This window comes from Pipistrellus kuhlii, unplaced genomic scaffold (assembly GCF_014108245.1).
Source record: "Pipistrellus kuhlii isolate mPipKuh1 unplaced genomic scaffold, mPipKuh1.p scaffold_m20_p_6, whole genome shotgun sequence".
NCBI lineage: Eukaryota > Metazoa > Chordata > Mammalia > Chiroptera > Vespertilionidae > Pipistrellus > Pipistrellus kuhlii.
In genome coordinates, this window is record NW_023425562.1 from 25507905 (window position 1) to 25534912 (window position 27008).

At 44.8% G+C, this 27008-nt stretch overlaps 1 protein-coding gene across 5 annotated transcripts in view; it reads right to left on the reverse strand.

Annotated features, from left to right (window-relative positions):
- The window catches only part of CHCHD6 (coiled-coil-helix-coiled-coil-helix domain containing 6), a 195763-nt gene that overhangs the window by 84206 nt on the left and 84549 nt on the right, over positions 1–27008 (reverse strand). For 3 of the 5 annotated variants that reach the window (XM_045574359.1, XM_045574361.1, XM_045574362.1), the window contains exon 8: positions 16410–16484. The exons of 1 other annotated variant lie outside the window; for it this stretch is intronic. In XM_045574359.1, the coding sequence (XP_045430315.1) occupies positions 16410–16484 (75 nt within the window). Of the gene's footprint in view, positions 1–16409; positions 16494–27008 lie in introns of all 5 variants that reach the window. One more of the 5 variants, XM_045574360.1, reaches the window with a different exon arrangement.

A 27008-nucleotide genomic window follows, 5' to 3' on the forward strand; every position in this document is an offset into this window, starting at 1 on the left:
TTAATATTATTCCATCTGTGTGGCGTAGTATCTACTTGATATACATCGAATTCATTTATTTCTGTTTGTATTAATTTTGTTGATTTAATTTTTGAATAAGAAAAGTCAAACTATATATAAAAAGTACACTCAAGAGATGTTTCATTTCCTTCCCTGTCTTCCCAACCCATTTCCACACATCCCTGTAGGGAACAATCTCATTGGTTTCTGGTGAACCCTTCCTGAGTTTCAGGACATTCACACATTTCTATCATTTTTTTTTCTTCTTATTTCAGCAGAGGCACGATTTTGGCCTCAGGATAGCAGTCAGCAATTGATGATTCATAGCCCAGCAACTTAAAAATCTTCATAATCTGGATGTTTCTATTATCAAAACCCCTTTGATGCCTCTCTGATCTCATTTAAACCTGTTCCTCCATTCTGCTCATATTCCTCAGTCTGTTGAGTCATTCGTCTGCTTTCACTCTTCAAACTTTATTGATCCAGTTGTTTTTACTGACTTCCTCATAATTCTTATTCTTCTGTTCTGAATGTCTGAGGGAAAGCTCTGTCTTGGATTTTTTTTCTTTTCTTTTCCTTAAATCATTTTTTTTTCAATTACAGTTAGCATATTATATCATATTCATTTCAGGTATAACCCAGTGATTAAACATTATATAACTTACTAAAGTGATCATCCCGATAAATCTCATACTCTTCTGACACCATACATAGTTAAAAGAATATTACTGACTATTCCCAATGCTTTAAATTTATATTCTCATGACCATTCTGTAACTACCAATAATGTACTTCTTAATTTTTCACCTTTTTCACTCATCTTCCACACCCCTTCCCATTTAGCAACCTTGAAATTATTCTCTATCCCTTTAAGTCCGTTTATGTTCTGCTTGTTCATTTATTGTTTTTTAGATTTAATTTTTGATATATTTGTATTTATCGCCATTTCATTATTCACATTTTTTTCATTTCTTCTCCTCCTCCCTCTCCTCTTCCTCGTCCCTCTTTTCTTCCTGCTCTGAAATCTGGACCTCTAGTGCTATAATGGGAATAAGAATCACTTCCTGACATGGAGCATAAATTAAGGCAAGAGAGTTAGCAATATCAAAATGTGATGGCAAACAAGGGGCCTAGGAAACACTGAGCCCTGCCAGGGAAGATCCAGAATGGCTACCTGGAGCAAGAAATGGCTTAACTGAGTTTTAAAGGGGATGCAAAAACAGACCAGGTGAAGTATAGAACAAGGTGGGGGAAGCACATTTCAGACTATGTGCAAGAAAGGAACACTGAGTGTACACCAAACAGAAGCAAGCCAGTTCTATTGGTAGGACAGTATAAGCAGGGCCTGTGGGAACTGTGGGTGGATGGCAGGCAGAGGCTGAGTGCCTAGGAATGTGAATTCCAAACCATAAGGATGAGGACCATGTTTTTGAGCACGGCACCACCAGAGTCAGTTTGTGACAATGAGGAATCTGGCCTATGGGGACTGCCACTAAAGGCAAGGGGATCATTAGGGATGCCTTCTCTCTTCTGAGTAACAAATAATAAGGCAGTGAGGATGGGAGGAGACAGATTTTAACTATTTTGGAAGTGTGATAATAAACTGAATGTAGGAAATATAGGGACAAGGAAAGAAAAGAGACCAGCAGACCTTGAGTTCTCCAATGTGGGGGACAGGTGGGGCCATGTACATTTCCAGGGGAAGATGGCGGTCTGAGATGCTGGTGAGCCCTCCAATGGAACTGCCTCCACATGTGGCCTCACACAACTCTTGGCACCCCTGCTGCTGACCAGGCTCAAGGCCCCTGACCCTCGACTCTGACTTCTTTCTCCTTTATCAATGACTCACTCTCTTCCTAAGGATTCTTCTGGGTTAGACTGTACTGTGAACACTTTCACTGAAGAACAGGAACAAAATTGAGATAACACTATATCTATTATACCTTTAGTGTTTACACTAAACAAACATTCATGCAAACCATAAGCTACCAGACAAGCACTTCACAAGTACAGGATGTGGCAGCAGACAATCTGGAGAGTACACAGTCTGGATGCAGAACAGGCAAGGCAACATGGCTGTTTCTGCAGGGCTGTGGCCATTTCCGTTTCTGATGCATGCCTGCTCTTTACAAAAGTAAACATGTTACAGCTTGAACAAAGGAGGCCAGACTAAAGATTCTTAAACTGGACAGCCCGGGGTGTAAATCTCACCTCTGCCACTTATGAGTCTGGTGGCCTTGCACTAGTTTCTTGTAGTTCCTAAGGTCCCAAGTCCTCACCTGTCTGATGCGAATGACTGTATCCACCTTACAAGACCTGTGTGTTGGCAGATAAAGCCTAAGGGGAAATGCCTGATTCTTAGGCACTTGATAAATGGCAGATATAGGTGGTCACCTGAAGTGCAAGACCACCACTCTCTATTCAGGGGTGGTGGCTGCCCAGTACAGCAGAGGCCAGCAAAGGGGTATGGACAACCAGAAGGTCTTATCACCTGGCCCTGTGGATCAGTTCAGGTTGACCAACCTGAACCAGCCCTCAGTTGAACTGGCATCCTGCATCCTCAATCAATAGCGTTAGGGGAGGACAGGCACTCAGTGTGCTCAAGGTCTCTGAGCTGACAATGAAGTCCCCTCTCAGCTCTCAGTCTGCCAACACCACTGGTGATATCAGTGAGGCATGCAGTGAATAATGGACTTGAAAGAACAAACAAATGAAGCAAGGCAGGGAGAGGGCTTCAGGAGAAAGAGGGGAAAAAGAAAAACCATGAACATAATGCACTTGAGCAATCACCAAGTGTCCTTCAGGCAACACAGGAAGAGCAAGCAGTACTGTGGCCCTGGACTAACTCCAGCACAGGTTCTCTTCTAGAAAAGATGACAAAGCTGTGTAGCCTCCACCATAGTCTCTGAATATCCTAAAATGTTTTGCAGCCCCTGATGCTCAATGTATGTGATAGGAAATAGCTAGTGGAGATACACAGAAGTACTCATGTGACTGTGTCTACTTATAACCAGCAATAAAAGCTGCCCCGGGATTATGAACTTCTCCCCCAGAGTCCTGACTAGAAGCTAGAGGCATAGTAGCCCCCTGGCAAAAAAATACATGCCTAACCTGAGAGCTCAAACATACTAAAACACACTTGGCTTTAGGCCAAAGGAGAAGGGGAGCAAGGTTAGGCCTGAGTGAGAAGTAAGCAGTATCCTGCCTCAAGCAGATCATGACAGGGACAAGGGCAGTGGTGACGGGCCAACATCCTCATCTATCATACACCTGGAAAATGTCTCAGTTGGCCCCAAGGTTTTAGGAAGTAGGTATGAACATCTGGGTTGTCCAAAGACGCAAGGTGCTGGACTTAAATAGGCCCAAAGGAAAAAAACCACCTTGACCTCAGAGTTCCTGGCAGGTTGGGAGAGGGTGGGTCTACACTTGAGGGCTCTCTCACAGGGGAGAAAGGGTTCAAGGAACCCAGGGCTCTTACCCAAGATTCTAAAACAGTATTTCTCAAATGGTTTGAACCACCTGTGTGTGCTGCTTAAAATGCTGGTCTGGGCCCCACTGGACCAGGACTCTCCAGAGGAAACCTGCATTTGTGCACAGGCACCTTGGTGACAATGACAACCACAGTTAGTGGCACTGGTGACATGTTCCTAGCTGCGGGGCTGTTTAATAGCATCCCTGACTTCTATCCACAAGATACCAATAGTACCTTGCCCCAGTAAGGGCAATCATTATGTCTTCAGATGCCAGGAAATGTCCTTTGGAGACAAAACCACCCCTTATCAAGTACCACTGTTCTGTGATGAGAGGACAGCTTAAAAATGATAAGAGTCTTTTAAAAACACATTTCTGAATAACATAATCACGAAAGATCTTAATAAGGGGAGAAGGATAGTGAGCTGTTCTCAGCCCAAATGCACCTGAAAATCAGGATGGGCTCCCTGCTCACTCCTCCAGGTGCAGGTCAGATGTTCCGAGCAGGGGAGCTTTGACTCAAAGGTGCAGAGGTGATTCCTGCCCTGTGCTCCCAGGAGCGAAACACCTGAGTCCCTGACCTAGAGGGCTTCTGGGGGCAGTGGAGGGAGCTTTCACAGAAGCACATCTAACAGAAGGCAATAGGGTGCAGAACCAGCCAGGGACAGTAAGGAGTGGCCTAGGCCTGTTTAAAAAAGGAGGTGGAGTGGGGAGGGTCAGGTAAGCTGAGCTGTTTGGAAAACACGAGGGACAAAAAAATAAATAAATAAATAAATAAATAAATAAATAAAAAATAGGCTTTTAAAATTGGCTTAGGAACAACAGGAATAAGAAAGGATTAGGCCCATATTGGGGTGAAAGGTGTTCAGTTAACAGATGATGGAGAGAAAGAACTACTAAACTCCTATTTTCTATCAAGGAGAACAATCTTCAGACTGAAAAAGGTGAATCAAACACTGATATGAGGGAATTGAAACGCAAGTTGGGAGAGAGATTGTGAGAGAACATCCAGTCACACTAAATGAATTCAAATCTCCTGATCCAGATGAATCACATCTCAGCTCTGAATTAACTTACAGAACAGACTTGCTAGGTGCTGCCAATCTCAAGGACACAAAGAAAATGGGAAGATGCCCAAGACAAGACAATGTCCAATTTAGCAAAAAGAGAAAAGGTATTTTTGCAAACTATAGTTGGTAACCCAAACTCAGATCCCTGACAAAATTCTATAGTCTAAGTACTTAGAAACAGAAGTGCCAGCCACCTAGAAGCCAGTGGTTGGCAAACTCATTGGTCAACAGAGCCAAATATCAACAGTACAACGATTGAAATTTCTTTTGAAAGCCAAATTTTTTTAAACTTAAACTTTTTCTAGTGCCACTTCTTCAAAATAGACTCACCCAAGCCATGGCATTTTGTGGAAGAGCCACACTCAAGGGGCTAAAGAGCTGCATGTGGCTGGCGAGCCGCAGTTTGCCGACCACGGGCCTAGACAGACAGAAACAGTCACTTCCCACTTTTGTCATAAATTGATGGGGGGCGGTGTACCTCCTACAGTGGTGGGAATACTTGTTAGAACAAGGGAGACATGGCTGAGAGTGATGGGGGACATTGCATAGTGACAGTCTGCAGAAGAGAGGTGGAGTAGTGCTCCCATTCTTGGAAGTCTCAAGAGAGTGAAGACCAAATGGCTTGCCTATAGAGTGTGGCATCTTCCTTCCTTCTCAGCATCATTACTGATGACTGGAAGAGGAGAGGCAGCATGAGATCAAATGTGCAGGCGACGTGCAGCTCAGAGGGTGACCAAATACATTGGATGGATAACAGAATCAGAACCTAAACATGAACAGGGACCTGGTTAGAGTCCTGTGTGCATGGGTCCACATGCAGGCAGAATGAAGGGAACGTGGCTTCCAAGCAGTGTGCACACAGACAACCAAGAGACCTAATCATGGCCAAAGGCAGCTCAGCAGCCCTGCTAGGGAGAAACGGCCCCACAGAAGGACCAGCGAGGGCGACAGCACAGCCCTGTCCTGCCCCATCCATCAAACCAGCCTGCTGGCTTCAGTTCCAGGGCCTGTGGAGACAGGGACAAGCTAAAATCTATCAAAATTAGAATGCTCAGATTACCTCCCGTGAGGAATGCCTGAGACAACTGGAGATACGGTTTGCTTGGGAAGGAAGAGCAGTGGGAGGGGGTAGGTTGGCGCGGGAGGAGGAGTTAGTTTTCACCTCTCTGGAGTACCACGCGGTTGGTCCTGTAGGGCTCGGTAACAGCTACTACTGTGCCCAGCAAGTCATAGTTACTAGTACATGCAGAGCGCCTGAGCTGATCTCCATATATAAAACTGCAGCCCACCCGGCATGGCTCAGTAGCTGGGCATCGACCTATGAAACAGGAGGTCACGGTTCGATTCCCAGTCAGGGCATATGCCTGGGCTGCCTGCTCCATCCCCAGCAGGGGGCATGCAGGAGGCAGCCGATCAATGATTCTCTCTCATTATTGATGTTTCTCTCTCTCCCTTCTTCTCTGAAATCAATAAAAAATATATTTAAAAAAGAAAACAGCTGCAGTTGTCCATTACAGGGATGAACTACCTCAGGACAAAGGAACACGACCACACAACTGTACATGTAGGACAGGCATGTTGACATGTTATCGTTCAGCCCTCATTAGTCCAGTGAGGTCATTGTTATTATTCCCTGAAGAAAGTAAACTAATTTGCCTAAGGTCACACAATTAGCCATAACTCAGGTAAGGAGGCATACTCAGGTATGGATCCAAATCCCATGTTTGTCCAACCTGTGGGGAAATTAGTCAGCGGTTAACCAATCACCAGCTGGGAGACAACAGGACAACACGTGGACCAGGTCGGAGTCCCTTCAGACAAAAGCTTCTGACAGTGATTAGAGTGGGTAAACAGGTTTCAGAAAACAATGAGCTCAATCACTCAATTAGTAATAAAAAGGTACAAATTCAAGACCATTTTTTTTTTGCCAATCAAATTGACAAACTTAAAAATAAATGAAAATGGAGGAGCTTTTAAAATATAGATTTTAAATATCAAAATGCCAAAAACTATACTCATAAAGTTAAAACAGGCTAAATGGGGGGGGGGGGGGAATTTGCCATAAGTATAATAATTAGCAGTTAATACCCATATTACATAAAAAAGTTCTATAAATAAATGTTATAAAACAACCAACTGTTAATAGGAAAATGGGTAAAAACTATGAAGAGGCAGTTCTCAAAAGAGGAAATACAAGATGCCAAAAAACTTATGAAAAGATGCTCAGCCATATTAATAGTTAAAGAAATGCAACCATTTTAAGGCTGTAATGGCATAGATGTGTGAGGGGAACTCACTAACCCTTTTTGTTGGTACATATAATATTTCTAAAGAGAAATGTGGATGTATCTATTAAAATTAATTGTGAAAGTAAACCTAAATGTCTGATAACAGGAAAATGGTGAAATGATGATCATCCCCAACTTATAATCATGAAAAGGAAAACAGCAGAACTGACATGCAAACTTGTCCAAGACATACTGTTAGATACAGGAAGCAATATGAACTATGACCTCCATCTGTAAAAAAGAAACCACTTCTGTTCTTCACACAAATAAGGCTGATATCCGCAGGGGACGGCTGGAAGCACGCCTATCAGCGTCCCTTCTGGAGGGTTCATGTGCTTTCACGGTGATTCAACTTCTCGCAAACACGCATTACACTCATAATTAGTTTTAAAAATGAAAACAGGCAATGCAGATAAAAGGAAGGGAGCCGGGCACCATCATATACTGCTGGCCGGAGTGTGAACTGTTACAAGCTTACTGAGCGGCAATCTAGCAAGGTGTGACAAGCCTGAAGTCTGGACACATCTATGGTGTGGTAATCACAATCCTACGTGTTTTTCCTACTAACTGAGTTCAGGCAGTAAAACAGGTGGTCAAAGAAACCCCACCTCCCTTTTTAGGAAAAGCCTAAAGCAACGTAGTGCAAAGAGAGGGAACTGGTAAAGTTAAGTTATGGACACTGTCCATAAGAATGAATAGTATACAACTAATTAAGTATAGAAATAGATTTGATGTAGAAAGAAATAATGGATTGAGTTTTTAAAAGGTTACCAAAGGACATGGATGGTTATAATCCGTTTTTCAAATATTATATATACCATGACCAATATCACCACAACAGAAACCGGTCTGGCAATATTCCTCACAATGTTAACAATGGTTGTTACCTCTCTAGATGAAGGGCTAATTAGGCCAAGCTGATTTTATTCCTTGGGCTTATGTGCAATTTTTGTTTTTTCTACTATGAACAGGTGATACTTAAGAAATAAGTATAAGCAATTTTTAAAAAGGCAATGCTGCACCACGGCTGGTTCGGCTCCAAGCAGACCGAGGGGTAATTCCCACAATGCCATGGCCAAGGCAACGTTTTCAGGGCGGAGAAGTCCTGGCACCCTTGGGTAGCACCACGCAACATGCAGAGAATCACCTCCATCTATTATACTTACAGGCACCGCAGCCCCACTCTGCTGCTGGCTGCTCTGTGCTACCAGTGCTGTCAGCTGCCCTGACTGCTGAGCCACCGTGTCAGGCATCTAGCAGACACTGAGCTCACTCTGGGAACAAAACAGCCAGTAGGGTAGGTGGCAGTGGGGTGCAGAGGGGGAAGCAGGAATTAGTCAGAATGGGCCTCCAGGGTGGTTCTAGCATCCAGGGAGAGGCCATAAGGCCGGGCAGCTTGTCAGGTAGAACTGGGGAAAGGCAGGAAACACGGGCAAGGCCAGGCTGAGGAATCCCAGCTTTCTCCTGAATGCAGCGGGGAGTGGCTTCAGAAAGAGTCCTTCTGCAACAAGTGGCTGGCAGATCATAGGTGAGGAAGGGTCTGGCCAAAGAATAATAGCAGGGAGGTGACTGATGACCACTCAAGAGAGAGATTAGCAAGGCTCTGCATTGTGGGGGGAGGACAAAGGACAATCAGGAGCCTTAAGCTCATTGATATGAATAGATATGATAGATATGAGAAATTGTGGCAAAATTACTGAATTGGCCACCAGTGCAATAGGGTGGCAAAGCACCAGTAGAGAGAGACCAAAGGGTAAGTTTGGGTTACCTTTTCAGCATCTCACCACTACGGTGGCCAGAGGAGTGAAGCAAAGGTTCAAGGAAATTCACTGGGTCAAATTGAGCTGATTGAAGCTGGGAAGGAAGAGGTGAAGGAAAGGGAAGGGAAAGACCATGGAGTCCCTATTTAAGTAAAAGTATTTGTTTGACTGGGTCTTTTTCAGCAGGGATAGGTGACAAACTACACATATGACTGACAGACACTTCTGGCTCTTCAACCTGTGAGTACTTATTTAGGAGACTTAATGTGCTGGAGGAAAACCAACAGACATGACCCCAGGGCAGGAACTGCTGCATGTTAATGTAGCTGCTGCCAGAAGCAGTGCTGAGACCACTTTAAGAGGAGATAGTGGGGGGGTGGGGTGGGGGGGGGGAGATAGTGATTGAGCCTGTGCTTAAAAAGGACCGGAGCACCAATAACAGAGGGAATGACATAAATCAGCAGGCGCGACAGCCACCTCGCCACTGTGATTTGGCTCAGGCCTTGCATGAAAACGTTCCCTCCTAACACAGGAAACAGTAGGTTTTCCCACAGCATTTACCTTCAGTTTTCTGGACTGGGTTCAATACAATGATGTAGAAAAAAAGATAATAAGAACCTAAAGAGTTCTGCAATAAGTCGTTGGTCTAAAAAAAAATGGTATAGAGTTGAAGGTGATGAGAGACTTTATAGCCTCAGAACCAATGGCAACATGGTGGCTCTGGTGGGTCTTAACTTATACCAGAAACAGACAAACAAAACCCCTGGAAATAGATTTTTTAGGAAATTGGAGAAATAATGTTATTCTTAGAGGCAAGAAACAATACTGTGGCTATGTAAGAAAATGTCCATATTTTTTAGACACATACAGAAGTATGTAGGGGAAAAGTCATGGTCACTGATTGAGATTTGGTGTAAAGCACATGAGCAAAGAACAAAGAAGGAAATGGGAATAGATATGAGAAAATGTGGCAAAATTATTGAATCTGGAGGATAAGAACAGAGAGATTCATTTTACTATTGTCCTAGTCTACTTAAAGTAAATTCCATTGTGAATCATTTTAATACAGATTCAAACAATACTCTGAGTAGCTGATGAAACACTGATCCCCTGAATTAGCCAGCCAAGGCCTATGGGCAGCAAACTGACTGCTACCCATAGCCCCAACTTATTCATGTGAAAACTGCTGCCTATTTCAAAGCTTGTTTCCTTAGCTGTAAAGCGGGGATGATAATAGTTCTTACCTTACAAGATTGTTTTGAGGATGCAATAGATTAGTGCATGTCATGAGGCTAGGACACACCTGGCACTTTCACAGCAAGAATTCACACAAGGGCAGTTGTCATTTATCACCCAGATTACTGGGTTCTTATGAAGGTCAAAGGAGGGACTCCCAGTAAGATGCTTGGCCAGGACTTTGCAAGTAAAAGAGCACTCAGCAAATGTTAGCTACTGAGCACCAAGAAAGCCAGCTTTGGAGTCACAGAGGGACAATTTGTTAGCAATATTTTACACATTTAATTCTCAAAACTAAAACTGCCCCACAAGATAGGAACCACTATTATTCCAATTTTACACATGTGGATTCAGAAAGAACTAAGTCTTAAATCTGAAGTTTAATGGCACTGAAACCTTACACCATCCCTTAACCTCGCCGAGTGTTCTCATTTTCATTTGTAATATAAACACTCCTCTCCTACTTCCCACCCCCACTGCCATAAAACCTAAGTGACATAACTTAGGAACTGTGTGTAGCAAAAAGGAGGTGTGCAACAGGTTCAGCTGGATTCTTATCCCAGACATCTGTCCCAGAAAAGCCTGGCCACAAGGCCCAGGAAAACAGCAGCCGCTCCAAATGTGCAACAGAGACTAGAGTCTCAGCTCCCGCCTCACCTCAAAGGTCAGTATGAGATAATCAAAAGGATTTTTGCAAAGTATGAGATGAGACTGAGGTAAAGAAACAGATCTTTAACAAACATACCAGAAGCAATATACAAAGCAGATGCAGGAAAGGCGAAATGAGATGGAGGTGAAGGTGGTGAAGTGATGATGATGGTAGATGTGGAGGTAGAGGTCAGGGTGGTAGAGATGGTGAGGACAGAGATAGAGGTAGATGTGATAGTGGAGATGATGGTGCCAATGGAGGTGAAGGTGGCAGTGGTGATGATGGAAGTGGAGGTGATAGTGAAGGTGACAGTGGAGGAGTTGGGGTAGAAGTAGGAGTGACATGATGATTTTAGAGGTGGAGGTGGGGTGGTGGAAGCCAAGATTTAAAAGCATCTAACTCTAGCACCTATAATTAACAACTACTCTCACCCTAATGTAAAAAAACAATAACTATAAGACTAACGCACATAACAGCAAGGAATTAGAGTCCTGGTTATATTATTAGCTAGCTATATGACTTCTGGGGACAATGAGAGCAATGGCATTGTACTGCATAATTGGCTCGTAATAGTAATGGCAGCTACCATTTGTACTATAACTAGAGGCCAGGTGCACAAATTTGTGCATGGTTGTAGTCCCTCGGCCTTGTTAATTTTGCTCCTGTTATGAATCGTAATCTAAATATCCGTGTTTTCTCATGGTCTTAGGTGACCCTGCTAGTGGTTCTCAATCTGTGGGTCACGACCAACAGTCTGAGAACTGCTGCTATAGCAAAATTACAGTTATGAAGTAGCAATGAAAATAATTTTATGGTTGGGGGTCACCATAACATGAGGAACTGTATTAAAGGGTCGCGGCATTAGAAAGGTTGCGAACCACTGACCTAAAGGAAGGCCACGCTTGTCAGCCAGTCATCCAAGGTCCCTCACAATCTGACCCCAACCTATTTTTACAGCTTACCACCCACGGCCAACTGGTACATGGAGCACATTGGCTGGGGTCTCCAGCCAGAAGCCTCACCTTCTCCATGTCCTGCTCATTCTCTACACACAGCTTCTACCTAGAAGCCTTTTTGGCAAGAGCTCCCCTTTTCTTCTTGGGGCCCCTCTGTGTCACTATTTCCCACTTGTGCACACACACTTTCCTCCCATTATTCTTGCTTTTTCTGAGCACCTATTCTGTGCCTTCCCAGTCCTTGGTGATGAATCCCCCTGATGAATCAGATCAATGAGAACTTTGAGCTCCTATACCTTCACAGTATGGAAGTGGAAAAAACTGCAGATGCCAGGAACCACAAGACAGTGTGGTGAGTGCAAGAACATGTGACAGGGTCGCAGGGCCCAGAGTGTGAAGGAATGGCGGGTGGTTCTATAAGTGCCTGAGGCCTAATCCCTGGCCCTGATTGGGCTGTGTGGGAGGCAACCAATCAATGTGTCTCTCACACATTGGTATTTCTCTCCCTCTCTCTCTCTCTCTCTCTCTCTCTCTCTCTCTCTCTCTCTTTCTCTCTCTCTCTCTCTCTCCCCTCCCCCTCCTCCTCCTCCTCCTCCTCCTCCTCCTCCTATTCCCCCTCCTCCTCCTCTCTTTAACTCTCTCTAAAAATCAATGGGAAAATATCCTCAGGCCTAGACTAACAACAACAACAACAACAACAAAAATAAAAATTTATTAGTGCCTGAGGGCAGGCCTTCCTTCCTTAGCTGAATTCAACTTTTTACAATATTAAGTAGGACATAATGACAGAAAAGTGTAGCTCACCACTGAACACACCTGTGTAATTAGCGCCTAGGTCAAGAAAAGGAACCTTGCCCCCTGCATGTTCCCTTAATCACTACTGTCCTCAAGAGGTAATATTATCCCACTGGCTGACACCACAGGTTAGTTTTGCTATGTTTGTACATCATACAAAGGGGCCCATCCAATGTGCACATTCAGCTTCATCAAACACTGGATAACAGTTTTCCAAAGTGGCTTTGCCAAGTTACATACAGCATAGCAGTAGTGCTGGAGAGCTTGGGTTAAACTACAGCCTTACCGGCACTTGGAGGTGTCCATCGTTCCCCTGTCAGCCATTCTACTGAGTGCACACAGCCCTGTGCTGTGAGTACATTTCCGCAATATCTGTGAGGCTGGGCCCTTTTCACGTTTCCAACTTCTCTTGTGAAGTGGGCCTTCTGTATTAAACTGCTCTTCCCTGAACCCTAGAGCAGCTCCCGTTTTCCTGACAGGCCCTAACTGGCACCCCCAGAGACACCAGGCAGGAAGCTGTTCAGTGCTGTCACTGAGAAGGCTGTAGGACTGGCAGGATCACATGACAGTCATTCCTTAAAACAAGAAGGCTGGAGTAGAAGCAAAGGCAAAAATAGGAGAAGGGCTGGGATGGCGTACACCAACGGGAGGGAAGCGAGATCAACTTTCAGGGGGAAAGAGCTTGAAATCCAGAAAGAAGACATATTTCTGAGTTTCTTCCTTTCTCCCTGTCTCACTCTTAGACGCTAGATCCCCAAAATGCCCTCTCCACTTTGCAGGTGCTGAGTTTAGAAAAAATGAGACTATTTTTATGCAGCTGGAAGGTCTGCTGGTCATATGCAGCTGGCTCTCGGGCACCTTCCCATCTGGGGGTTCTAATCTTCCAAACCTCCATTCCCCCTTCCAAACTGGATTTTGAATTTCATGAGACAGGAACCACAACTGTCTTAATCTCTGGCATACAGCAGAATTAAATGTGGAATTAATGAATTGCTACACGTTTATTAAATAAGAGGAAAGAGGCTGGAAATAACATGAGAGAGAAATGAAAACTTCCATCTCAGGCACTTTTACGGAAACGACTACTCATCCCCAAAACAACTGGCAGGTTAGTCTTAAAGTTCCCATTTCAAAGATAAGGGAGCAGAAGCTCTGGAATTTAAACAACTTGCTCAGAGTCATAAGGTTGTTAAATTACTGAGGCAGAACTAAGGCTGAGGTCTGCTGGACTCCAAAGCCCGCTCACATCCCCACACTACTGAGGCCCATGGTGGAGAACAGAAGAGTGGTCAGCTCAACAGCCATCGGTACGAGTTCAGCGCCACTCAGCATAAGTTACCCTTAGCCCCATGATAGCTGAATACAGATATGGTATAGGTGGAGCCATGGCATACGCCAATATTTTTGCAGATTTTACCTTGCTAATGCCCCCACCAACTCCCTGAAAGAAAGCATTAGTATTTCCATTTTACAGTTGAAGAGACTGAGGTGCAAGAAGGTGAAGCAGCTGCAAAGTGCGCTGACACAGAGCTGCACGTGGGCCCAAGTCCAGTGTTCACCCGCACTGCCCTCTGCTTCTAGCGTGTGTGTGAGCTCTGAGTCTGGGATATGCTTATAGGTGCCCTAAGACCCTCACAGAGAGCTCGCTGCACTCTGTGGTGAAATGGAAAACACTCCTCACTTAGATCTTACAGTGTGGGCGTGAGGAAAAATTACTCAGAAAGATTATAAAGCATAGGAGCCCTACAAAACATGATTTGCGCACTTAAGAATAATCATCGAGGGGATAAATACTGCAGTACAAAGGGGTTAAGACGTCTCCTCCTTGAAAAATGAGTCTGGATTCTGTGCAGGCTGTTCCTACATGCCAAGCACAATGGGCCGGCACTCCAGGCTACGGCAGGAGTCCAGCCAAGAGGCATGTGGACCACCAATGGGCCTCCAAGAGTCCGGCCTCCGTCTCCCCGACCCTAACCTTCTCTCTCACCTGTGGCCAAAAGCCCAACAATCTGGGGTGGTAAAGGATGATTCAACAACTATTCCACGTTTCCCCCTGAACAGGTTTCTGCCACCAATTTCTAAACTTAAAAGGAATTGGGGAAAAAAAGAAAAGGAGAGGAACTTGATGGTTGGAAGGCCCTGAAGCTGTGTGTACGGAAATGTCAAGGTCTGAGAGTATTCAACAAATGAAAGCAGAATAATATAAAAGCGCCAGTTCATAAAAGAGATTGTCGGATGCTGTTTCCATCCTCCCAACCCGTTACTGGAATAAAATTATCCACAGAGAAAAATCGAAAACTTTTTCAAAACGGATACAATTAAGCTTTTGACCATGCCTCCTCGATCCCCTCTCTCCAGCCCGCTCCGTTCTCCAGCTCCCTCACCAATCTCCAGTTCCTGAGATGTTTGAGGCTCTTCCCTCCTTTGTATTATCACAGCAAAATGCTGCTCTCTAGCCTGGCTGGCATGGCTCAGTGGTTGAGCATGAACCAGCAGGTCACGGATTGATTCCCGGTCAGGGCACATGCCCAGGTTTCGGGTTCGATCCCCAGTGTGGGGTGTGCAGGAGACAGCCGATCAATGATTCTCTCATCATGGATGTTTCTATCTCTCTCTCCCTCTCCCTTCTTCTTTGAAATCAATAATGTGTGTGTATGTGTGTATTAATGCTGCTGGTTAAGAGTCGAAAGGAGATCATGTTTTTGTACCTCCTTCTGGATGCATTCCGTACTGTTCACAATCCTATAGGAAAACATCATTAACAAAATAAAAGCCTGCATGTGCATGCAAACGGAATTTGGACTTCACTTTATGATGCGTGGGGAGAGCAGATGAGAAAGAAGGGCTCATCCCAGAGAGTGTCCTTTCCTTCAGGAAAGCAGAGGACTATAACAGAGAGGAGACAGGAGCGTGACGAGGGGAAAACAGATTTTAGGGGAGGAAAAAAGCTGTGAGGCTACTTGCCTTCCACCCCAAACACACACATGCCAAACCCAGAGAGGAAAACGCAGGAGAAGCACAGCAGGAGACCGTAAAATTACACACTTAACAAAAAAAAAATCTGCGCTTATGAACATATGGGCAACTGTGATAATTAGAGCTATGGCTGGTGGAATGTTTTTACCCTTTTCCAGGATCTCAAATCACAATCCTTGTCATTACAGCTTTCGTCAAACCTGGGCAGGAGGCTGTTGCAGGAAACGTGTGCTTGTTAAGGCCCACCCACCTCTGTAGGCAGCTCCAGGTCCCCTGCCGGCCCTTCGGACCACCGGCTGTCACCATGAGCATTTGTGCTCACATCACAATTCTGATGGTCTCCTAGACACTCCAGAGAGGGTGGACAGGTGGGGGTGTCCGTGGAGCAGGGAGGAAACGCCCCCATGTCCCTGCTGCCTGGAAATCCAGAAATCCATGTTTCTGCCAGGCTCCAGTGTGGCATGCCACAGGAGAAAGCCCCTATGAAAATCAAGCCCCTCAAGCAAACTGTCAATTTCAAAGCTCCAAACCGTGACAAACGATTCTCAAAGATTTGCCTGCAATAAGCTGATGGCTCGGGTTGCTTGGCATGCTGTCTCAGGCAGAAGAGAGAACTCCTTTTTTACCCTCCCACATTTTAAGCCGTTTCTTTGAAAAATAATCTGCCGTGATCAACAAGTGAGTCCCCCCCCCCCTCCCCACCTTCAAAGTAAGCAAGTTACCAAATGCATTTTCAGGAATTGTTGTAGGCTTTTAAAAAAAGGCATGACATGTCTTTGAATCTCATTCATTTCAAAGGCTTATCCTTAGAAAAGTAGGATAGCCATGGTGCACTTTGATCTCCACGAATCCCAGGAGAAAATCAATAATACAACTTTAATATATTTGTATAGCAAGACTTCACGTTATTATCATTTTTATCCAGTGCAGCTTAACTAAGTTGTGAAAGGTATTCTGGGTATCAGCACTGCCCTGTGGTGCAATGATTCTTTTCCTAAAATTGAGCTATAATGAGCGAGGGCATTCAACAAAAAGATCTCTGTGACTGCCACTTGTTGAACGTTTGGAGGGGTGGTGCTCGATGTGGCGTGTTGGAGGGCATGTCCATGAGGTGACTGGCTGTTGGGGTGAATGAGCACTGAGGAACTGTGGGTTCCTCTCTCCCTGTCAGTGCCGTTAAGACCTGGGCCCCCAAAGCCCAGTCTTACCTTCCTCTCCATATGCGCCAGCTGCTCCTTGTAGAAGGTGTCGCGGCGCCTCAGCTCCGACTCTCGGTTCTCCAGCTCGCTGGCCTAGTGGGAAGAGAACAAAGCCCATGTTAACCATAAGCGGCTGGGCTAGGGCTACAAGAGATTCCTGCTCACGGTGGCATTAAAAATGAGAAGAAGAGCGATAACGAACTGAAACCGTGCTATGCTAGATCGCTTGCCTATCTTGTGTTTAATTTTCACCTCAACACTTCAAGGTAGGTCATTGCAAGAACCATTTCGCGGATGACAAGCACTAACACTTACTGAATGCTCCTAGTGCATGTGCCAAGTACTGGAGCAAATGCTTCCCACAGATTCTTTCATTTGAGTCTTACAATTTCTCTAAAAGGTAGGTAGGATTATTATGATGCCCTATTATAAATGAAAAAACCAAGGGGCTAAGTGGCCCAATGCTCACTGCTACGAGGGAAGAGCTGGGGCCAGGTCCTAATGGCAGGTGCAGATGTCCGTATATCTGGGCATGGAGTCTGTACACCTGGCACCACACCAGGCCAGTGACTCACTCTCTAAGTTGTAAGAGGCAGAGATGTCCTTTTGGTGAGGCAAACTCCATAGAGCTGGAGGCTGCAGTGGCTCCCTCGCCCACCTGGTGGGAACAAACAGAACTGCTGGTGCACACAGTTGAGGACTCACCCTCATGGTCACAGTTAGGAGGAGGGGCTTGGTTAACCATGATAAGGAACCTGGAACCAGCTAACCTGGGCTGAACCCACATCACCCTTCACTAACTGAGTGACCTTGAAAAATTTTCTAACTCCACCAAGGTCCCACTTACTCAGATATCCTACATAATAAAAGCCCAATATGTAAATTGTCCCCTCGACCAGGAGTTCGACCGCAAGTTCCACCGCTCACTATGACGTGCACTGACCACCAGGGGATGGCGAGGAACATGGTGGTGGGGAACACGGCAGCGGGGAACATGAGGGGTGTTAGCGACTCAGTGCTGGCAGTGAGCGGCAGTGGAGGTGTTACGGGCCCTGATGGGCCCCAATGAAATTGGGACCACGACAGGATGGTAGAGCAGGTGAGCAGGCAGCACCAGGCCAAGGCAGGTGCGAATGGGAACCAAGTGCCCCACCCATCATCCTGCAGACAACAGTGGGCAGGGCCACTGCTGGCTCTCAGGTGCTGAGGGAGCCAGGCAGGGGGCTCAGCCCTACAGACGGTAACCAGCAGCCAGCAGGCCCTGATTGCCCAATCAGGGCTGAGTCCTGGGCTAGGAGAGGGAACTTGGGTTGGGTGGTGGCAACTAGCTTCCCGCAGTGCCCAGGTGGGGGCCTGTGACCTCTTGTTAGCTACCTGGGGGCGGGGGTGATGAGAATGGAGGTGCAGAGAGAATGCAGGGTGTCCAAGCTTGCGCTCACCCCCCTGCCACCCTCCCCCAGGATGCCAGGGCTTCAGTGTTGGGGTAGCCAGTCCTACCCCCCACATTCAGGTGCCGGGCACCAGCGAGGAGCCCACCCTGCACCCGCACAGCCTCTTCCGGATGAGCTGGGCCACAGGGGCCAGTTGGGCTCTCCATGGGTTCACGCAGGAGCTGGTCTACGAGGCCAGCCAGGAGAGAGCACGCTGCCCACCCGGGTGGCACCGCTGGGTGACCCAGAGGCTCACACTGCACCCTGGCCCACAGCGTTCAGCTAAACTCACCACATCTCTGCATGGGGACTTGGGCCCCGTGACTAGGCGAAGGAGGGAGGGTGGGTAGGGGCCCAGGTGTTGCCGAGGGCCCAGAGGTCAACTGGGACCTGCCCTTCCACACCAGTCACTTGCACTTCGATCACTGGCCAGGCCTAGGGACCACACCCATGCACAAATTTCATGCACATATTTCATGCACTGGGCCTCTAGTAACATATAAACCTGGAACAGAACCACACGGGACTGCATAGAGATTAAAGAAAATCCCCATAAAGGGCATGGTCACTGCAGGCCACCACAATGGCACACCAACATCATGGCAAAGTAGGGTCTGAGAACTCCGGAAGACAGGCTTGGTACATGTAGGAGGGATAATGCCATCTGCTTGTCATCCACCCTCTGCTAAGGGTCAAGTGTGCTCAGACACCATTCTATTGTAGGTTCCTGGTCGACTTCATTCTCATGACCCCAAGAGCTAGTTGATGACGAAGGTGGACCATGAACCTAAGTCAGTGTGACACTGAGTTCTGGGCTTCTTCCTTCAAACTGCACTATGAGTGCGTGGATCTGCCTGCTCAGAAACACCAGGTAGGATAAGAAGTGGTGTGTCTGAAAGCTCATTTCCTTGGCATTGCTTCTCTCCTTGGCATGGAGCCTTTCTGAAGCCGCAGCGGGAGTGGACGTGGGTGTGGGGGAAGGATGGTAATATGGGGCACGATATGTCGTGCCCCATATTACGTGCCTGAGGAAAGGTTTGGGTTTGGAGGACCACACTGCTCCCAGGAAAATCCAAGCCAGCAGGGCTGGGCGACAGGCTGACCACCTGAGAGTCAAGTCCTAATGCCAGCTGGATCAACGAGGGGCCTGTGAATTTGAGCAAGCTGCTAGCCTCCTCTTGTGTGTTTTCTTCTTACCTGCAGAATACAGAGGAGTAGGAACTTGGCTCCTGAGGCAGCTGTAAAATACCTAAAAATGCCAAGAAGGCTTCTGGAATGCCTGTGGAATGCCAACACTTTTTTTAAAAAAAACAACTAAATACAAACAGTGAGAGTGAATACTGGGGATTTCTCACAGGATTTTTCAAAACATAATGCTGAGGCAGGTTCCAGGAATGCAAGCATGGCTAATCTGCGCTTGGATCCTCAGCAGCCAGCACTTACCAGTTAACTATCCCTGGTGCAATCAGAGAATCTGACTCAGTAAAATAGCCGGGCCCTGCTGGACATTTGTTGGCCAACAGTCCCAGCCAAGCAGGAAGATAACATCTGAAAGCGAAATTGTCCTGAGGCTCTTCCATGGCCATTCACTAGGGGGCAGTGGGACAGCAGACCAGAGGGCACTTCCACATGTCTAGCCATCATCTAACTGACACATCGGGATGGGCAGCAGCGCCAGGAATGCTCGGCCCATGTTGCCACCATGAACACTGATGTCAAGAACAGGACGCAGAGCTAAGGTCCAAGCAGAGCTCCCCAACTACTGCCATTCCTCAGGCCACATAGAGACTGTTCACACAGGAGAAGACATACTGAGGAGTAGGGGCCTTTCTGTATTACATCAATTTGCCACATAACTAAGCTGTTACCAAGTAAGTGAGGAACTGCTTCAAGAGCTATGAGTCTGTCTTGCCCACTGGAACAAGCTCTGTGAGAGGAAGGGCCTCAGCCAACTCCAGCACATCCCTCAAAGCCTTGGCCTCCAGCAGTGAGCCAGACAGGTGACTAGCTCACTGCCTTCACTCCACCCGTTAATCAGTACTACCAACCCACTCTGTTCATCTGAGATTTATAATGAAACCCAGTAACTGGCAGTCGACAGGAGGTGACATGGTAAAGGGATATAGGAAATGAATGAGATATAAACACTTGGATGTCAGTGCCTGGCCCAGAGTAGGCCCTCAATGACTCGATTTTGATGAATGAAGGTGGGATTAGACAACACTAGTCACTCTATATAGCTGTAGCAGTCCAACATCTGCTTCCCAGCACTCACAGAGGACATGCAGCAGGCCATCTCTCAGCATGACCATGAGGGAGGCACAGACAGGTTTCAGTGACTGATTCAGTAATTATCAGAATATTATTGAGTGTCCACCATGTGACAGAAACTATCATAAAGGGGCTGCAGATACAAACAGAAAAGAGAGAAAGTTTCTGTTCCCGGGAAGCTTAGATCCCAGTGGGACAGACAAATGTGGGAGCAGATAAATCAGGTAATTTCAGAGAGGGATGTGTGCTGAGGAGACCACAGACAGAATAACTTATGGGGTAGCGGGTTGCTATTTTCTCTAAGGAGATTTCCAAAACAGTCTTCTGGGAGGAAAAATACTGAATAAAGTATGCTATCTCCAACACAAAGGAAAAATATCACCTTTATGAAGATATACTCAGCAGATTACAGTCTTTGAATGGGAAATTGAAAGGAATCTTTACTGATTCAGTCAAGGATTTCCTCCAGTTGAGAGAGCACAATGAGTTCATACTCTGATGTGTCTACTTTGGTCCAAACACATAGCCAGGGCAGATAAAAAATAAGAACACAAGATCGAAAAGACATAGCCAGCCTCAAAAAGCAAGATTAAAATCCCCAACTAAACAAATGCAAAGCAGCAGGTGAGCTGATGGCAGCAGAGATGGCCAGAGCAAATAACGCTCCACAGAGGGGAGGCACTGGGGCCAGATTTGCCACACAGAGCCTAGGGCTAAGAAGCTGATGTAACGTAGGACGTGGTTTTCAGTTTGCTTGGACCCAGGTTTAGCCCACAAGGCTGGGCTACAGCCCTAACAAATGAGCCAAGCACTCCTGATTAGGTCCCAGAGCCGCAGTCCCACCAGAACCACAGTGGAGACAGGCCTCTAAGGCCACATCAAACCTAGCCCTGCACTTGGGTGCGATATAGGCAACCACATAACTACTACACAGGGAGGAAATAAATGAGAGAGAAAACAAAACAAAGCAAAAACAAGACCTATATCAAACTTTCTATTCAAAACAAGCCTGCAAACCAATCCCAAATATGTGCAGAAATATAATGTTTAGGATGAATACTAATAAAATCAGCAACTTAAATATTAATTCACTCCAGATTAAATTTATTTTATGGGACATTACAAACAGAATTTGAAAAAAATAAAAATAAAAAAACTTTTATTATGGAAAATTTTAAAAATAAGACTAGAATAATATAATAAAACCCTAGACAGGCATCACTAAGCTTTCAGATTATAAACTAAATGAAGTCTTGTTTCACCTATAGTCACCACAATCCCTCAACCCTCAAATTTCTTATAGCAGATGTGTACATACTTCGACATATTTGTCTAAAAGATAAGGATTTTTACTTTCCTAAATAGAACCATAGCACCAATGCAAATTTTAAAAAATTAACGATGGTAGAAAGGGGCGGAGGGAGATAAATGGTGATGAAACAGACTTGACTTGGGTGATGAACACAAAATACCATGCACAGATGATGTATTATAGAATTGTACACCTGAAATCTGTATAACTTGATTAACCAATGTCACCCCAACAAGTGCAATGAAAAGGTTAAAAAAAAAAAAAAGTTAACATCATTATATTCAGCCAGTATTCAAATTTCCAATTGATAAAATGTTAGACTGCCCCCCCACACACACACAATTCTAAAGTATATTGATTCACTACATTGCCATCCCCCCTGCCCCGCCCCACCCTGCAGGCAGGCACACACACACACACACACACACACCCTTAAAAAAATATATGGAAGAAATAACTTCTGGTGTAAAAAGAGAAAAATAAAAAAAGAAGAAATTATGGACCTGGACCAGGAAAATCCGATAACAGGTAAATGTTATAAATTTCAATTTCTTCAAAATGAAAAATAAAATGGATAAGACAAGCCCTAAGATGAGGGCAGTAAGGAAGAAATTAGTAAACTGAAATATAGTATAGAGATTGCAGCCAGAATGTTGCAATGGAAGACACAGATAACAAGTATGAAAGAAGACTCTGTCAGTCTTGACTTCCTATCTCATGGCAGGGGTGGCAGAGGAAAAAGAAGGTGAAGGAGGGAGAGAAGGGAGAGAAAGGAGAGGAAGGAGGAAAATGAGGGGAGAAGAAGAGGATGTAAATAGGAAATTATAGGAATAGCCCTAGCTGGTTTGACACAGTGGACAGAGCATTGGCTCACAGACTGACTGGTCCTGGGTTTGATTCCGGTCAAGGGCCTATACTTCAGTTGCAGGCTTGACCCCTGCTCTCTCACATCAATGTTTCTCTCTGTGTGTCTCTCCCTTCTCTCTAAAAATCAATGGAAAAATATCCTCAGGTGAGGATTAACAACAACAACAAAATTATAGGAATAAGTATAAGTCAATCAGTTACACAATAAATATGTTGTAGACACCCCTTCTAAGATAAACCACATGAATGCTCTCCTGATACTCATGCCCTTGTGTGATGCCCTCCCCGAGTACGGGCTGTGCCTTGTGACTAACTTCTGATGTTAGAATATGGCAAAAGTGATAAGCTGTCACTTTCCAATTCCCAATGACAGTGATTTTTGTCTTGCTCATACGCTCTTCCTCGCTTGTTCACACTGATGGAGATGCCCACATGGTAAGGAACTGAATCAGAGGGAAACTAAATCCTGCCACATGAAAGAAGATGGAGGCAGTGCCTCCCCAAGCTGAGTCCTCATATGAGATTGGGTGCAGCTGTCTGTTTTCCAGGTTACTGCTTAACTGGGGAGAAGAGGATGGGAATAAGGCAGTTTAAAATGCCACAAAGCTCACTGTCCTTATTGAGATTCACGCCCCGCCCCCACTCCATCCTCCCCCCTTTTTTTAACAGATATTCCTGGGTTGCTGCAAGCCTTCGGCTAATTTTCAAAGTTCTGAAAAAATAGATTCTGACCATTTTCATGAGAGATCCTTACTTCAGAGATCCTTATTCCACCATTTTCACTGACATCATCCAAAACTATAAAATAGAATCAAACAGAAATGCTAGAAATAAATTTCTAGCACACTGTGTCATGAAATCATGGACAGAGCAAAGAATCAATGAACCTGAAAGCAAGTCATTACAAATTACTCAAATTGAAACACAAAGATGATGAAAAATAAAATGGCACAGTGCAACCAAGATATGACAATATCAAATGAAATAGCATATTCTTAACTGGAGTCACAGAGAAGAGAAAAATGGGGCAAAAGAAAGAGACAAAGATCGAAAACTTTCCAAAATAATTAAATACTACAAATAACTTACCTAAGAAGCTCAGAAAAATTCCAAGCAGGATGCTTTTATAAAGTTCTTAATTCCTGAAGTAATATTTTTAACATAGTGGGGTTTTTTTAAAGTAATTCTAGAGCAACCATTTAAAAAGTAACAAAAAAATGGCACAAATAAAATGCCAATAGTGGAAATAAAATGGAATTCTAAAGTATATTGATTCACTACATCGCCCCTACCCCAACATACACACACACAACCTTCAAGAAACAAGCAACAGAGGAACAAAGAACAGACAGAATAAACAGAAATTAAAGGTCAAGTTAGTATATTTAAATCCAATCACATCGATAATGACATTAAACATAAACTGACTTACCCTCCATATCAGTTTTCTATTTTGCAAAAAAAATTACCAAGAAACCTAGCTACTGAAAGCCATACAAACTGACTATCTTACAGTTACAGAGATAATAGATCATATTTGGATAAACTCATGGTATTGGCAGGGCTCTATCCTCTGGATGCTCTAGAGCAGCGGTCACCAGCCTGTGGTCCGAGGACACTGGTGGTCCGTGAAGTCTGAAAGGTTGGCAACCGCTGCTCCAGAGAAGCCTCTGCTTCCTTGCCTTTTCCAGCTTCAAGGGGCTGCCTGCATTTCTTCGCTCCTGGCCCCACATCACCTGGACCTCTAACTACTGTCACAAAGCTCACTGTCCTTATTGAGATTTCAATCTCTCCTCTGATATTCCAATCTCCCATTACCCCTGATAAGGAGCCTTTAAAGTTAGTTTGGATCCATCTGGATAATACAGGAGAATATCTTCACCACATGTCTTTAATTTAGTCACATCTACAAAGTCCCTTTTACCATGGAAAATAACATATTCTCAGGTTCTGGCGATGAGGAGGTAAACATTTGGGGGGGGGGAATTATTATACCTATCATACTCCCCATGAAAGAGCAAAACCCTAACTCTATTGATAAAAATACATTTTAAATATAAAGATACAAACAGGTAAAAAACAAGAAAGGAAAAAAAATATATTTTAAAAGATATGTGGCTCAGCTAATGAGATATCTGAGAGGTAAGTCAATGGCCTTATAAGTTTTATTTTTAAGAATTGAGACAAGCAAAATGATTCCTCATTTCATGTGTGGATAAAATAAGACTCAAATTAAGTAACTTGTTCCCAGTCACGCAGATGTAAGGCTATGAACACAGGTTTCCTGGCTCCCAGGTCACCAACTTCACAACATTTTGGGTCCATGTTATCCCATCCTGAATTGTGTTTTGATAATGTAAATTCACTGGTTAATCATTGAACTGTACACCTCTAAAATCATGTACTATAACAGTGCTTCCCAAATGTTACACACATATTAGAATCCCCTGAGAGTTTGATAAAATACATATTCTGAATTACAGCTGTGGGAAGGGCCAAAGATTACACATCCAGGCCCCAGACATTCGTGCCGTGGTTCAGAAGTCCATCCCAGGGCCCAAACCTCAAATCCAGTATCCAGTCCTTTATCAGGGTCCAGACCACCATTCTATGACCCAGAGGTCCAGCCCCTGACCTAGACCTCCATGGGGGACCCATACCACCCTCCAGTACCCGGAACTCCCTCCCATGACCTATACATTCCTCCGGGGCTCAAACCTACATTCGGTTCCCTGATCTTCATGCCAGGACCCAGAAGGCCATTCCGAGGCCCAGACCTCAAACACAGAATCCAGTGTGGTATCAGGGGGCCAGATCTCCACCCGTACTCCAGACCACCATTCCATAACACAGAGGTCCTGCTCATGAGCCAGACCTGCCCCCGGGCCCAACCCTCCATCGGGGCTGGAACTGCCCTCCTAGGACCCAGACCTCCATCGGGTGCTCAGAATTACATCCGGGCCTGAGACCTTCATGCCAGGGTCCAGAAGGCCATCCTGGGACCCAGTCCTCAAATCCATTATCAAGTCCTTTATCAGGGTCCAGAAATCCTCAGTAGTTCAGACCACCATTCCAAGACCCTGAAGTCCAGCCCCTGACCTAGACCTCCACTAATGGCCCAGACTCCCCTCCAGTGTCCAGACCTCCTTGCCAAGACCCAGACTTCCATCTACATCTGGCCCCATACCTTCATGATGGGGCCAAAAAGTCCATCCCGGACCCAGTCCCCAAACCCAGTGTCCAGTCTTTTCTCGGGGTCCAGACCTTCACAGCAGTCCAGACCACCATTTCATAACCCAGAGGTCCAGGCCCTGACCCAGACTTCCACCTAGAGCCCAAGACCGCCCTCCAGTGCCCGGACCTCAGTCCCAGGCTCAGACCTCCATCCAGGGCTCACACATTAATGCCAGTTCCCAGAAGGCCATTCTGGGTCTAAATTATGTGGCACACACCCCTTCCATTAAATTAATAATAATGTGTTCTAATTTTAAAAGATGATAGAGTATGGTGTAAGACAGCAGATTTTAGAGTGAGAAAAGAACTATATTTAAATACTAGATCTGCTACTTCCCTAGTGACATTGGTATAGTCAGAACTTCTCTAAGTCTCAGCTTCCTAATCTATACCAGGGGGAGATTAACAATACCTATATTTCATAAGGTTGTAATGAAGTTAAATAAGATTATGCACACAAAGCATTAAACACAGTATCTGGTACACTGTAGTAGTTTCAAAAAAAATGGCAGCCAATAATGATTATCATGATAACAAAAGCGTTATTATTAAACTCTGAAACAGAAAAGAAAATATACCTATCCACAACCATAACGGATAGCAGATTTTTAATGTAAAAAGGTAAATCTCAAAGACAAATATAACTTTGAGATGATCTGAGATCATCTCTGCCCTTGAACTGATACTGAGATGCTCTGTCAACTTCCCTCTCACGTAGGCACATATCAATGTTACTTTCCCTCATTACACATATACGTTCCCCTTAATATGTCTATCCATGGTAACTGTTATCAATGTCTTCTTAAAAAAATGTTATTGGGGAAATAATAGATCAACCGAAGGACTTGTATACATGCATATAAGTACAACCAATGGTCACAAAACTCTGGGGAAGGAGGGAATGTATGGGAGAGAGGACAAGGTTAAAATATGTACACAGATAATAATTTAATAAAAAAATGTAAAAGAGAAATGTTATTGGATTTATCTATTGACATATAAATAGATATATCAATGCCACACACCATAAAACACACCCTTTTTAAACCTTAATGATATGCTAAAAACCTCAATGGTTTTTAATATATCACTAAATTGTACAACCATCACCACTATCTAATTCTAGAACATTTTCACCACCTCAAAAAAAACAACTCTCTGTCCATTGGCAGGCAGTCATCCCCCCTTTTCCCCTATAACCAGTCCCTAAATGTCTATCTGGATTTTTTAAAAAATGTTTTATATCCACACAACAGAATATATGCAGGCATAAAAATGATTGAAGTACTGATGGATGCTACAACATGGATAAACTTGGAAAACATTTTACTAAATGAAATAAGCCAAACACAAAAGCCACATATTATGATTCCACTTATATAAAACTAGAGGCCCAGTGCACGAAATTGTGCAGGTAGGGTCCGTAGGCCTAGCCTTGTGCCCGTCCACCAGTCCCCAGCCAAATGCTGCCTCCGTCCCCAGGGCAGGTAGGTC